This window comes from Plasmodium knowlesi (genome assembly GCF_000006355.2).
Source record: "Plasmodium knowlesi strain H genome assembly, chromosome: 4".
NCBI classification, from domain to species: Eukaryota; Apicomplexa; class Aconoidasida; order Haemosporida; family Plasmodiidae; genus Plasmodium; species Plasmodium knowlesi.
The window spans coordinates 737,774-751,516 of NC_011905.2; the positions used below are offsets into that span (position 1 = coordinate 737,774).

Here is a 13,743-nt window from a genome sequence, read left to right on the forward strand (position 1 = left end):
TGCGCAACCAACAATTCATTCACGATCGTGCGACTTGCTCTCCCCCTGGAGGGAGAAACTCTATCGCAGTTGCTACTAATCCTTGTGGGCTTTCTTTTTCGCGGGCTTGGCATTCTGCGTCCCCCCCCTGGAGGCGGTCTTTCTCTTCTTATCCTTGATAACAAAACTGACATTTTTAATATTTTTCGATGAGCCAAGGTATTCCTGGACGTTTTCCTTTTTCACATTAATTTGGTAGTTACTTACGTCGTTAGACTGGCTGCGTTTATTGACTTGACTTATTTGAAGCATATCTGTGTTTATTAACATGAGGGTGGTGAGAAAATTCCTACACACTTGGTAGGGTTCCCTATGTTTGATGAGATCACAGAGGGGGATTTTGTCTCCGCTATTAATGGTGTAGTGGATGATGTTTTTTTTGTACACGTCTACATCATATTTGGGGTGATTCCTGAGGAGTTGAAGTTTTTCTTCGAGGAAGACGTTCCATTTGTTGACTCTGCAGTTGGGTGGAAGGGGGCGTGCATGGGAAGTACGTGCATGGGAAGTACGCACATGGAAGGAGCATGTACAGGGTCGCAACGAGCACAATGTGATAGCGGAAAAAAACACCCACCTGTCGTGAATGTCCTCATCGAAGGAAGCGAAAAACGCGTCGGAGGAGTCCTTTTTTTCAAAGACATCCAGAGGAATGTCATCTATCATGCCATCATTTAATGATCGCACATCTAAAAAGTGTTCAGTGGTTATGTTACACTCCCCCCGAGTGATTGCGTTTTCTTCATTCTGATCGTCTACGTACTCTTCGTCCTGCAAAATGTCGAAGTCGTAGTTATTTTTCTCTTCAAACAAATTTAGGGAGAAGTATTTTTCGACATTTTTTTTTTTTTTCAATTCTTTTATTAAATTGTGGATGAGGGGATCCAAATGGTAGTAGTCGAAGTTGAGCCCGAGTTTTTGGATATATATGTGTGGGATTTTTATTTGTTCAAATAGCTTCTGATCATTGGAGCGGCTAGGTGAAAGTGTATCCGGTAGTGTAGCGGATGGAGTAGACCCTCCATTGGGGGAGTCCGGAACAGATGTGTTGTCATGTTGCCTGATATATGATGTCTTCCCCCTAGGGAGGCATGAAAAATATTGCTTCTCTGCATTGCGAATTATGATGTCTATAATTTGGCCCGGCTGCATGTAGATGAAGAAATCCTCCGCATGTTTGATATTTTGGCAATTAAGCATATAATACTGGGGCAATTTTCTTATTATTTCATTTTTTTCAAGCATGGCAGTTCCCATTCTATCCTTGTCAATGTGGGCATTTTCGTCCAGGACGTACAGGTACTTTTTCTGTTCTTTAAAGTTATTCAACAGATATTTTTTGCTTTTGATAACGCCTAGGGAAAGGTCATAATCGAAAAAGTCATTTTTAAATAAGAAGACATCTGGGCATAATTCATGATTTAGGAGGTCATTAAAATTGTAGAGGTTGTAAATGTCATTCACCGTTTTTTCCTTGTCAATATATTTTTTCAAATTGGCGGGAGAGAAATATGTTGAGTGTCTGGAGCAAGAGAAGTCGTACTTTTCGAAAAGCATGGAACTGTTTTGGTTTAAAATGGAAAAGTCGTATTGGTCATTTATGAAAATGTTGTAATCGTTGATGTCTAGAAGAAGAATTCCATCGTTTTCCAGGTACATTTTGTCAAAGTTTAGTGGTTTTATGGAGTTTTGTTCGAGCACCTCCTCTGTTTCGTCGATTAGGCGGTCATTTTCCCCCTTGGTCCATGGGGCACTTGCCAAGGTTGCAGCGATGGCCTCATTTGCAGATTCTTCGTCTTGCCTTGACATTCTAGAGGTCCTCTTGCGATGGTCACCGCCCCCACCATCGATGTTGAGGTGGGGAATGCTCATGTCGGTGACCAGATCGATGTCCATGTCTAAGTTTACGTCCATGTCTGTGTCAGTGGCGGTATCCATTCCTACTCTCATTTCCACAGAGTCTTCTTTCTTCTTAACATTTTCAGAAAAGAGAAATGTTGGAAGGGGAATTGTCTTGATGAGCAGGTCTTCCTCCATGCATGCCTCGTTATCCCCAGGCGAACTTTTTAAATTCTTTACTTCGTTAATGAACAGATACTCCTCTTCGTCGCACATAACATTGTGCTTCTTCCCTCCATTGCTATGTTTATTCTCTTTGTAAATATTGTACAGCGTGTTATGTGCCAAATTGTGTAGATGTTCGATTTTTAGGCCGAAAATTTTAACACAGTTCTCCACAAAAATCGCCGCTGAAGTGAAGCTGTTCGTCACATCTCTGTCCCGTTGGTTACCCTGTTGGTTACCCTGTTGGTTACCCTGTTTGATGTCCTGCTCCTTATCCCTCTCCTTGTCCTTTTCACTTTCGTCTATTCCCCCTTCTATTTCCTCCAGTGCATTTCTGTCCAGACAGTTGAGAAACTCCTGGATGGTACTCGCCAGATCGAAGTTGATCGATTCGCTCGTGTTGTTGCATTTTTGCAGATTCTGAATCAGGGCACTCAACTCGTCTGGCGTTGACATGGTGCGCAGTGAAGGAGGCAACGGACAATAGGTGATTCTCCCACGTGGTGGTTCAAGGCTTATCACACCCCTAGCCGCATCAAAAAGTGCGAAGAGAAACAGGCCTACTCAGCTACAAGGAGCCAGATGGGGTGAATATCAATTCGGAAAAGGAACCCCGCAACATGTATAGAGATACGAGTGGAGTGTGAGAAAGGCGAACTCACCGTGGGTAGACCTTGTGTAGTCGGTGCGCAGTCCACGCGTCAGGGGTATGCATAAGGAGAGCTGACTGTGCAGGAAGACCCATCAGTGTCTCTGCCTCATCCAGAATAACTACAATTATGCCATTACGCAGAAATGCCTCACAATACTGCTCGCGAAGTAGCTAGTACGACAAGTAAGGTTAAATACCCTCCGGTATCGCAACGGGGAATACGGAGTGCTCGTCTATATGTGTGTGCAGGCAACAAAAACGGATGTCGCATTTGCCACAGTTTGTTTTTTTTAAGGTAAATATAGTGGCGTAAATGCAAGGTAAATTGGACAGAATCGAGCCAAAATTTGCGGAAGGATGCACCTATGTGGATTTTTTTTACACCAAGGAGTGGGATTGGGAGAACGAATGATGAGGATATGCGATAAGTGCATCGTGCCTGCCATGAACATTACACAAAAAAAAAAAAAAAAAAAAAAAAAAAACGAAAAAAAGAGACCAAAAGGGGGAATTCGCGAGGGGAGAGGGGGAGAAAAAAAAAAAAAAAAAAAATACCAACACAGGGGGTAAAGGGAGCATATGGCAATCACTACACAGATGACACATCACGCACACTCGCATATGCTAAGCGGATGCCCACTCCCCCCCGTTAATCTTTTCCCCCCTCGTAATTCACAATAACTGTTTTTTTTATCAATTTATGAAGGGAATATTTGTCCAGGATATTTTGAAAGCGCTCGAAGTCCTTAATGCTGCCCTGTCTGTACTCACTTAAGACTAAGGATTGGTGCGTCTCACATTTCAGCTTTATAAGTTTTCTAAATATATTAATATTTTCAAAATTATTGAGGAAAATTGCATGTAGTTTTTGAGGAAGGTTATGTAGATTCTTGAGGATATTATCAATGGTGTGAAATTGTTTGAGCAAATTCTTACTAGTCTTATCGCCTATGTTTGGGATTCCTGTAATTCCATCCGTTTTGTCTCCAGCCATGATAAGATAGTCACTGTATTGAGCAGGCAATAAGTTATGCTCCTGGATGAAAGTACTAGCGTCAACTACTCTGTACTTTCTATTCGGTTGGCATATGCTTATGTCCATGTTATTGTGAGCATCATCGTTATATTCGAGAAGCTGCAATAGGTCTTTATCACTCGACACGACAATGACTCTGAATTCCTTCTGTGTGGTTGTTTCTCCTCCATTTGGTGAAGAGTAGTGGGAAATATTTCCTGCCTTAAGAGTATTACTAATACTATCTACAATAGCAGCAATATAGTTATCACTTTCTACATTTGTAGGACTAACGGTTTTGATTCCAATGAGGTCGCAGAAGTCGTTCACAAGTTTAAGTTGTTCATACAATTCTTCTGGATTCTTCTTCCTCATAATTTTATACTTGGCGTATATCTTCTTCTTCTCATCATTGGATGTCTTGGAATCAAAAACGATGACCACGTAGGACGGGCAAAATAATTTGTATACTTTGTTCAACGACTGGATAAACCCATAGATCGTACTTAAGTTTATTTCACTCTCATTTTTCAAATATGGCATTCCGAAAAAATTTTTAAATAAAATCGAAGACCCGTCTACTATCAAAAAGGTTTCCATGTCATTGGGACTACTGTTACTTTCTTTTTTTGTCTCTGTCCCATTTGTTTTTTTTCTTGCAGCACTTAGTTTGATGCACCTGTAACTGGGTATGTTTCTTTTTCCCTTCGCCCCTTTTGTGTGTTGGGTGGCGCTCCTCCAAATGTACAGTTCTTTTCTGTGTGCACATGTACGCGATGACTGTTTTTTTTTTTCTGAGGGAGAAGCATGGGGGGAGATCCTCTTTCTTTGCTTGAAGTTTATCTTTATGTCGGCACTACGACTGACACTACGACTGTCAATGGAAGTACCACTTCCGTGAATAGCCCATAGTATACACCATTTCATGGCAAGAAGGATGATGGCCACAAGTGACCCATTCATTTTGCGTTCCTTCATGCGGCGTTTTCTTCCTTTGTCATCTTCTCAGTGGGAGTTTTTTTTTTTTTCTTTTTTTTTTTTTTTCCTTGTACCATCCTGTTATCACTATCTGTGAGGCTCTACGTGTGAATATATCCGCTCGGGGGTGTAAATTGGGAATTGCTGATTTTTTTTTTTTTTTTTTTTTTTTTTTTTTTCCTTCTGATGGGGGAAAAATGGCTACACATGTGGGGTGCAGCGCTTTTCACATTTACAGTTGCCACGTCAGGTGCAATGTCTGTGGGGGGCTGAGAATCACTTCCGTTGGATAGTGAAGCGAGGCGGTTGGTGCGCTTATGAGGACATCTCCGTTTGGGACTTGTACATCCTCACTGAGATGTTGTATTTTTTTTTGCGCCTTTTATTTAATCAGCCCCCCTTTAGGTTCTTTGCTTGGGGAGAAAAAAAAAAAAAAAAAAAAAAAAAAAAAAAATCATTGGTCTGTTCTGTTCATATTTGGAATTGCGTCATCATTATGAAACGTTATTTTGTCCGTTTCTCTTTTTTTATTTTAAAGTACGTACACACGAATAAGCTGTGTTGAATGTGCTTTTTTTTTCTTCTTCCACTCATCTGGTCTTCCTCAAGCAAAACAACGAAATGGGAAAAAATGTGTCTATAAGAAAAGGAATAAAAAAAAAAAAAAAAAAAAAAGAAGATACATTTAAATTTCTTATTGACAACTACTACGGAACATGATAGGCTGAATATATTGCTTAAAAAATGAATGAATGAAAGAATGAATGAATAAATGAATGAAAGAAAGAAAGAAAATGCAGATGACTGTCCGCTTGTGTAGATAATAAAAACATAGCAACCCAGTTATTATTTCAGCGTGTACACATGTGCGCATATGTATGCACAACACGCATGCACCTGGTAACCCCCCTGAAGGAGGTCACAGCGGTGTATATTTATGTCAACATGTGGGTGTACTTTGTGTTGCTACCTCTATGTACATATATATTTGTTTTTTCTCTTTCCCAAGTTATTTGAGGGCACATATATACCCCCACACACACCACCATCACCTTTTTGTGTTTGTGCATTTTTACGATTCTTATTTTTGAAGTCACCAATTGTTAATTATCTGTGGGGTTGTCCCTCTTTTTTTTTTTTTTTTTTTTTTTTTTTTTTTTGACGTAACCCCCCTGTAGTTTACGCAAGTCGCCCGCAGCTATACGCGGTTATTTGTACTCATACCTGCATGCAAGCCCATCAGTGTGCCACCTGCACGCATAAACGAGAACGTGCCAGGAGGCGGTTACGCACCATGATTTTTATTTATGCAACAGCGTCTGCTGCTTTTTAAAATTCGCCTTAATTTTTAATTGTCATTTTAAAGTATTTTATGTCACGAGAATATTTTTGTGAAATTATTTGTTTGTTCTACTTCGTTCATTTGTGCCACCGTGGATGCGCCTCATTCTTTTTGTTCCTTTATTCCTTTCTGTGCCTTTTCCTTTCTTCGCCTTTTCTTCTCTCTGCCTTTTCATTTCTTCCCCTTCTTGCGTCTGAATTGTTTCCGGATAGACAAACATAACGACCCACAGGGACACACTACAGTTCGTGCAACTTCCTCTCTCCCCACAGTTCCCCGCCACCGTGTGGTCTTAGGTGCGAAGAGCATCACAATCATATATACATTGGGAACTTCTCCCCCGGGATGTATATTTATTATGAATGGTGTATTGTATAGGCAGCCCCACAGAGATTAATCTAGAGTTGCCCTGTTACTCGCCTTCTGTTGTCAAACCTTTCCGGATCTAGCGTTTTTTTTTCCTTTTCCCTTTTTCCTTTTTTCTAAACCTTTTAACACTTTTCTTTGTTTGACAAATGCTGGAATACATGAAAGAACGGAAAAAATATGGAAATAATATCCCGAGAAGTTTATCATCCAAAATAAATAAAAGTAAAGTTATCCAGAAGAACATATGTTGTAATTACAAAACGATACAAATGATAGACATATATGAGAATATGCCCGTTAACAGTTTGACCATTGAACGCTCTCCAATTAAGGAAATAGTTTTGGCGAATGATGTCATCGTTGTTCTGTTAATTTCTGGAATATCTAGGGCTTACGATGTGGCGAATGGGAAATTTTTGTGTGAAATAAATCCGAGCAGTTATTCTGTGGTTCATACGATTGTACACAATTCGTATAACAACACCTTGATCGTGGCGTACGCATCTTTCCCCGCTCATCTACAGTGTAAAGTGATCAATTGTTGTGTAAGCGGGAGAGTAAAGCGTAGAGAACAGTGCCTTGCCTATAGACATTGTCTCGAAAGATGGGACTTTGCCAAAATATATTGGCGCATGGGAAATTGTCTAGTTACACGTCAATTGTGTAGTTACGTGCCAATTGTGGTGTTTTTTTTTTTTTTTTTTTCTGCTAATAGGACCTACGGATAGGAAAAACGAACTCGTCCAAACTTGGCACCTTGTTCGGTAACCCCCCCCCCTACATGACCATGGAGGGAAACAAAAAGGGGAGCGGAAAAATATGGAAGGGGCATGCCCTACCTGGGTGTACTATACATGTGTGTAGTATACTTGTGTGCACTCCCTAGTTTTTCTTTTTTTTAAGTTTTTTTTTTTTTTTTTTTTACGTTTCCTTTTAGAAAAGGTTATCCTTAGTCACCCCGCGTTCTTTGAATTCTGCGGTACGAAAATGGAATGCGAACGTCCAGATGAGATTTTCTTTGACCCTATCCATGTGGGGAGTTGATGCATAGATGGATGAGAGTGCGGACACACTTACAACGCATTTTTGTGTTGCCTCCTCTACCTACGAAAACACAGGGTTCATTTTTTTTTTTTTTATCAACGCCTTTTCTCTCCCTCCCAAAGAAACAAACGGACGAATAGGAGCTGCTAACCTGAACACCAACTCGTACACCTTTTGGGACATGCGGACCTATCAGCAGGTGTTTGAAATAGAAGAAGAATTTCAGGAAATTAGGTGGGTAAAAAGGTGGTGAGGGGGGGGGAAGTCTCTTTATATGATCCTTTGCATCTGTGGTGAATGCACATTTGTGCATATAAGGAGAGCTGGTGAAATATGAGGAAATATATACATTCCCTAAGGGGAGTAAAGGAAAGAACATATGGACAGAAATATCGAAATGAACTTTTGTATGTACTTCTTCCCACCCATCATTAAAGTGGAAAACATTACTCCCTTTTTTTTTTTGCAGAGTTTCTGACGGCTTGGTGGCCATGTTTAAGCAACCCATAAATAACACCATTCCTTTGGCCTTGTTTGACATAGAAAATGGAGAGAGGCTTGTATGTCCTGATTTTATACCTTTTTGGAAGTGCCCAACTTCTCTCCATATGTATATACTTCGTTGTATGTTCTAAAATTGGGAAAGCTAAATCGTGAATTTTTCTCCTGATCCTTTTTTACTTTCCACGCCAGGTCGAAACGACCATATCGATTTTGCCAAGGAAGGAAATGCAGTTTCTGGAACTCCTCATTTCGAAATTGTTGGTAATGCGCTCGAGGGGATGGCACTTTGTTTGGCGACTATCGTCACATATAGAGAAGGTTTCTGTTCCTGTTATTTGAATTGTCTATCCCTCTCTTCCATGTGCTTAATGCTTCTTCTTAACTTCACTCCTTTTGTGTTGACAACACCATTTGGACAAACGAAAACACGTTTTTTTTTTTTTTTTTTTTTTTTTTTTTTTTTTTTTTTACCCTCTTAGATAAAGCAGGAAGGCTCCTCGCTCCGAATTTACGACTTGTTGAAGAAGACCAGACAGAAAGTTAAAAACACGTACACGTTTCAGCCCACAGCTTTTGTGTTTTACGATGTAAGGAAGTGGAATGAGTGACTGTGAAGGATGTGCCCGTTGGAGAGAGGTGCTCACGGAAGAAGGCATGTCGAGCGTACATATGACTGTATAATAACCTATCCCTGTTGCAGTCTTTTCCTGAATAACAATGCTTATATGAATTTTTTCCTCCCTTCGCAACTCCCATTAGCACCCATCCCCCATAAATGGAAAGGTGTACCACAACCAGGTGAAGTTCATACGGACATTTGCGCGCATAGAGATAGGCACATAAATGCGAACATGCACACATGGAGCGAGTTCCTTGTGCTTTTAAAATATTCGTATTCAGAGTTAATAGAAGATCGAACAACTTTGTCTTTAATTTGTGGAAAGATAAGTTACGTGTAAATATAGCTATGTGAAATAATTTTTTTTTTTTTTTTTTTTATTTTTTTTTATTTTCTCCCCGCAGATAAGCAAAAAGTTCTTTACAATATCATGGGACTTGATAGAATTTTGGGAGTTAGATGCCAGTGTCCTGAAGAAGATGTATGCCATTCATGTCCCAGGTGTGTTTTCTTCTCTGCCACTGGAAGAGGAGGTGGGGGGGACCTAATATCCTACCAGTCTGTGCAAATCTACGTCTACCTGTTCACACTACATTTTTACACCACCACCTCATCCTTTTCCCCTGTTCGAAGGTCTGAGAGATCCTGACCTGTGCAACCATAGCTTGATGGCAGAGATTCTGTGTCTATACAGCTCTAGCAGATTGCAGAGAATAAGGCTGTGCGAAAGCTTTTTTAATTACGCAGATAGTTCAAACATGAAGAGAGGGGAGGCACGCGACATCGCCACGAGGAATATGCGCATGAGTACCCGGGACAGAAGCGAAATATTTAAGACAAGAATTCTAAAAAATAACATCCAAGATGAAAAATTGAAGAATAATATAAGTGGTGAAAGTTTTGATTTTGGTGCCCTTTTATTTTTTTCGTTACGTGATGGGGAATTTCTCAATTATACTTCGGAGAGTGTCTGCGGGAAGTCTGTGGAGGTCCTTGCCTCGAATAGCTCCATGACGGTATGGCCATTTGGCACAGTGGAGAAGTACCCAAGAGGGGTGATACAGCCCTGTGCAATCGAGTGGGCGGATATACCCCTACGTGGATTATCAAACTAACACGCGTACCATCGAACCGTTGGCATTATTTTTCCCGTCGAAAGGATAACCCCACAGCGCATATTCGTGTGCACCAAAAAAATTGTACAATATACACCTGACATTACCATATGCATTTCAACATTCGAAAAATTCTTTCTTCTAATTTTTCCTCAGACTATCATATGCGGGGACGATAAAGGCTTCATTCGAATTTTAAGGAACTATCCCAAAATTAGCGAGCCGGAAATAAAGACCGAAAAAAAGGTTAGGGTAAGTGTTGTCTGTGATGGGAGGGTCCATCTTCTGATGTGTTCACAACACCGGGCTCCCACACAGAGAACAGGGCCACACCCACTAAGTTACTTGTTGAAGAAAGAACCTGAAATCCCTGTTCCTTCGCCAACCCCTCTTTTCTCTTTATACCTTTTCACAAAAATGCAGAATTGTCCCGAATGCGTGCGCGCAAGTTTGCTGAGGATATTTGGACTCCCCGAAGAAGATCCAGAAAAAATTTCACGCATAATTAAGAGAAAACAAAATTGCCAACGACAGAAGGATTCCGTGAAGAAGGCGAGGATTGAGAAGCGCTCGGATAATTGCAGTAGGCACACGTGAATGAACACATGCGGTGTATAGATGAAGTAGGTTGATCCAATTTTCCGCGTGCCTCCACTACATCCCATTTGGTCATTGTACCCAAATCGTATTTTTATAACTATCCCATTGCCCCACTGTATATATATTTTTTTCCCTCCCATGAGATAACAAATGATAAGTTAATTAGTGTAAAATTAATCTGCAGAGAGTTGTTATGTGTGTACATGCTCCTTTTGTATGAGCGACCGTTCTTTAGCTTCTCTATCTGACGTTGTTGCTCTTTGTCTCCACACGTTTATCCACTTTGCATGGGAGGAGAAAAAAAAAAAAAAAAAAAAAAAAACAGAATTAAACGAGTGCGCATATGCACATAAACCGAAATGGATTTGCGAATATGTTTTTTTTTTTTTTTTTTTTTTCTCTTAATTCGTAAATTTTGCTCAATTGCGTGTGTTACAATTTTACATGCTTATTTTTGTTTCCCAACTGAATGACATCTCAATTTTAAATTAACCATGAGGAGGGGGCGCGCTTCTTAAGTCACGATTTCTTGGTGATAGCACGGGGTTGTTCATACTTACAAGCTTAAAGCTGGGTGGCATGGTACATATTTTCTTCTCTGTGGTATATTTCTTCCTTTTTTACATGATTCAGATTTTTCAACCATTTGGGTAAATGCAGTTGTAGATGGAAACCCTTTAAAGATTTTGCGCCCATGTCTTTTCGAGAGACCGGCAAGGGACATTGCACGCGATCTGTAAGCCAAAGGGGTACATCATACAGGTATTTGAATAGGCCCGTCTGCATGTAGGCCATTTAGAATTGTTCCAATTGTATAACGCGCCTTTAATTTTTATGCATCATTTAGTCTCTACGCCAGGCAGTCTTTCCTGTTTCCTCCGCGTCCACGTGAAAAAAACGACATTTTGTTAACGCGGAAAATTTTTCCGATTCAACCGTCCAGGGTGGCACCAAATTCTGCTTCCCTCAAATGGTAGTTAATCTGAAGTCCAATCGTTTCGGCCGATAACGGACAATTGAAATTATAATTCACCAACTGGTCAGGTAAAAAAAATAGGTCTCACTCCACAGTGATACATAATTTCTTAGGTATATTATTTTTATATGTTCATTTTTGAAAGCACTGGTAATATTCTGCTCTCCCCCAGGGAATAATAAAAGAAGCAACAGAAAATTCCGCGGTGCATATTATGTAAATGAGAAAAATGCGCACTATTATTATATGTAACATTGCACTGGTTAATGGGTAATCCCGAGCTCGCGAATTTTTTATTTATTTATTTTTTTTTTCCGGAAAAAGATAAAGAAATAAATACAAATAAATGCGCTTTCCTATAAGGATGAGCATTTTATTCAAAGAGGAAAAAAAAAAAAGAAAAAAGAAAAAAAAGGAAAAAAAGTAAAAATAAAAATAAAATCGAAAGGTTTATATATACAACTGCGGAGTTAATACTTGTAGAAGCGCGCATATAAAGGTACCTACAGAACATATTCCTTTGGGATGGTACTCCCCCAAAGTGGTAGAGGAGAAAAAACAGTCAAGCTAAAGCGATGCTCTGTTCAAAAGGGCACTGTTTTTAAAACAGAAGTAATAGGTATTATATAAGGGAATCACTCAGAAGGAAAAAAGGCGAATCTGTCGTTTGGACCTCAAGCATAATTACGTGTATGGGAGATGGAAATAATTTGTCGCCAGTTAATCAGTACATAAATAAATTGCTCATCATCACACGCTTCAAAAAGAGGTAGGACGAATCTACCGTCTGCATGCGCTCATCCGTTCAACACGCGTGGTAGCGTGGAAAGTAGGGGCGAAGAGGAAGAAGAAAAAACTTCCTTGCAATATTTGCCACATCACACGCTAGAGAAAGAGAGAAGCCAAAATGAATGACGACACCATCACGTGGGAAATCCTGGGCAAGGGAAAATGCTCATTCAAGAAGAAAACGCAAACGCAAATGTTCTGCATGAATGAATATAACGTTACGGGCCTATGTACCAAGGTGAATTGCCCTCTAAGTAACAGTGTCTACGGAACAGTCATTTTAGATAAGGGAGAAATTTATTTATACCTAAAGTACCCAGAGAAGGCCCACCTTCCGAGCTCCATGTGGACCAGAATCCAGCTAAGTCAAAACAAGAAGGAAGCGTTCAATGCTATTTATAAAGAAATGAAGTACACCCACAATATTAAGCAAATAAAAAAATGCATGAAGAGATATGCACGGATGAAAGAGATTTTAAAACGGAGTAGAAAACTAATTTTACAGAAGCAAGTAAAGTTGGTTCCCATTAAAAAAAAAACAGAAAGAAGGGATAGGACCCGGGAAAATAAGGCTCTCAAAGCAGCCAATATTTTAAATAATGTCGAAAAGGAATTGCTCAACCGGTTGAATAGTGGGGTGTATGGTAATTTGTATAAATTTTTGACCCCCAAAAAGAAGGTTAAAAATAAGGACTCAGAGTTGGCCAAGCTGTTTGATGAGGTGGAGGACGCACAGGACATGAAGATGAAAAAGAAGAAGAAGAAGGTGGAGCAGGAGGAGGAGAAAGACGAATACAGTGATGAGGAAGGAGAGGAAGAGGAAGAAGAGGAAGAAGAGGCAGAAGAGGCAGAAGACGACGAAGACAATGACGATGATGAGGACGACGGGGACGACCATGATGATGACGACGAAGGTAGTGGTGATGATGAGGACGAGGAGGAAGACGATGACGAGGATGAGGATGACCTGGAAGATGAAGAGGAAGACGACGATGAAGATGATTATGATGATGAAGAAGAGGACGAGGAAGAGGAGGATGAAGAAGAAGGTGATGTCGATGAAGATGACGAACCCCGAGGGAGAAAGACGAAGAAGAAGCAGAAATTCGCCAAGGAGTACGTGGACGGCGAGCACATCAGGACTCTGCAGGAGGAAGGAAAGCTGTTTGATGAAGACGAAGTGGAGGAGTTCGACGGAAACTTCACGAAGAAGAGGAACACCAAGGCAGGCGGCAAGAAGGGTAAGCATTCATGCAACTGTTGCGTGTTGCGTGTTCGTGTTGCGTGTTCGTGTTGCGTGTTCGTGTTGCGTGTTCGTGTTGCGTGTTCGTGTTGCGTGTTGTATGCTTCCATGTAATGTTTCCAACGAAGGAAGGAATGGCTTCTCACCATTCGACCGCTGTTTTTTCACACCATGTGTGGTTTACAGTTTTTTCCCATTTCTCCCCCCCCCCTCTTCCCTTTTGTAGACAAAAAGAAGATTCGAATAGCGTACGAAAATGATTAATCTTGAAAAATATTGGCACTTAAGTGGACAAGCGAGTGTGCATGCTGCTTTCGGAGTCACACGGGGGTAAAGTGCCAAGTTAGAGGTTATAAGTTAGAAGTGGACCGTAGTACTTCTTCATGCTTGCTTT

General features: G+C 40.5%; 4 protein-coding genes across 4 annotated transcripts; 2 read left to right on the forward strand and 2 right to left on the reverse strand.

The window, feature by feature from the left end:
* Positions 1–75: 75 nt before the first annotated feature.
* On the reverse strand, positions 76–2,559 carry PKNH_0417100 (condensin-2 complex subunit H2, putative; the record flags this gene model as incomplete). The annotated part of the gene is made up of 2 exons (XM_039113871.1): positions 76–499; positions 617–2,559. 2 exons carry the CDS (start codon positions 2,557–2,559, stop codon positions 76–78), a joined length of 2,367 nt encoding a protein of 788 aa, XP_038969483.1.
* Positions 2,560–3,404: 845 nt separating this feature from the next.
* PKNH_0417200 (5'-3' exonuclease, putative) lies at positions 3,405–4,748 on the reverse strand (the record flags this gene model as incomplete). Its single annotated transcript, XM_002257960.1, has 1 exon — positions 3,405–4,748. One exon carries the CDS (start codon positions 4,746–4,748, stop codon positions 3,405–3,407), a length of 1,344 nt encoding a protein of 447 aa, XP_002257996.1.
* Positions 4,749–6,617: 1,869 nt separating this feature from the next.
* PKNH_0417300 (conserved Plasmodium protein, unknown function) lies at positions 6,618–10,338 on the forward strand (the record flags this gene model as incomplete). Its single annotated transcript, XM_002257961.2, has 12 exons — positions 6,618–7,004; positions 7,175–7,223; positions 7,397–7,438; positions 7,626–7,737; positions 7,973–8,063; positions 8,197–8,268; positions 8,487–8,594; positions 8,767–8,805; positions 9,031–9,127; positions 9,260–9,642; positions 9,898–9,993; positions 10,165–10,338. 12 exons carry the CDS (start codon positions 6,618–6,620, stop codon positions 10,336–10,338), a joined length of 1,650 nt encoding a protein of 549 aa, XP_002257997.1.
* Positions 10,339–12,224: 1,886 nt separating this feature from the next.
* PKNH_0417400 (protein MAK16, putative) lies at positions 12,225–13,613 on the forward strand (the record flags this gene model as incomplete). The annotated part of the gene is made up of 2 exons (XM_002257962.1): positions 12,225–13,347; positions 13,576–13,613. The coding sequence occupies 2 exons, from the start codon at positions 12,225–12,227 to the stop codon at positions 13,611–13,613; spliced, it is 1,161 nt and encodes a 386-aa protein (XP_002257998.1).
* Positions 13,614–13,743: the final 130 nt, after the last annotated feature.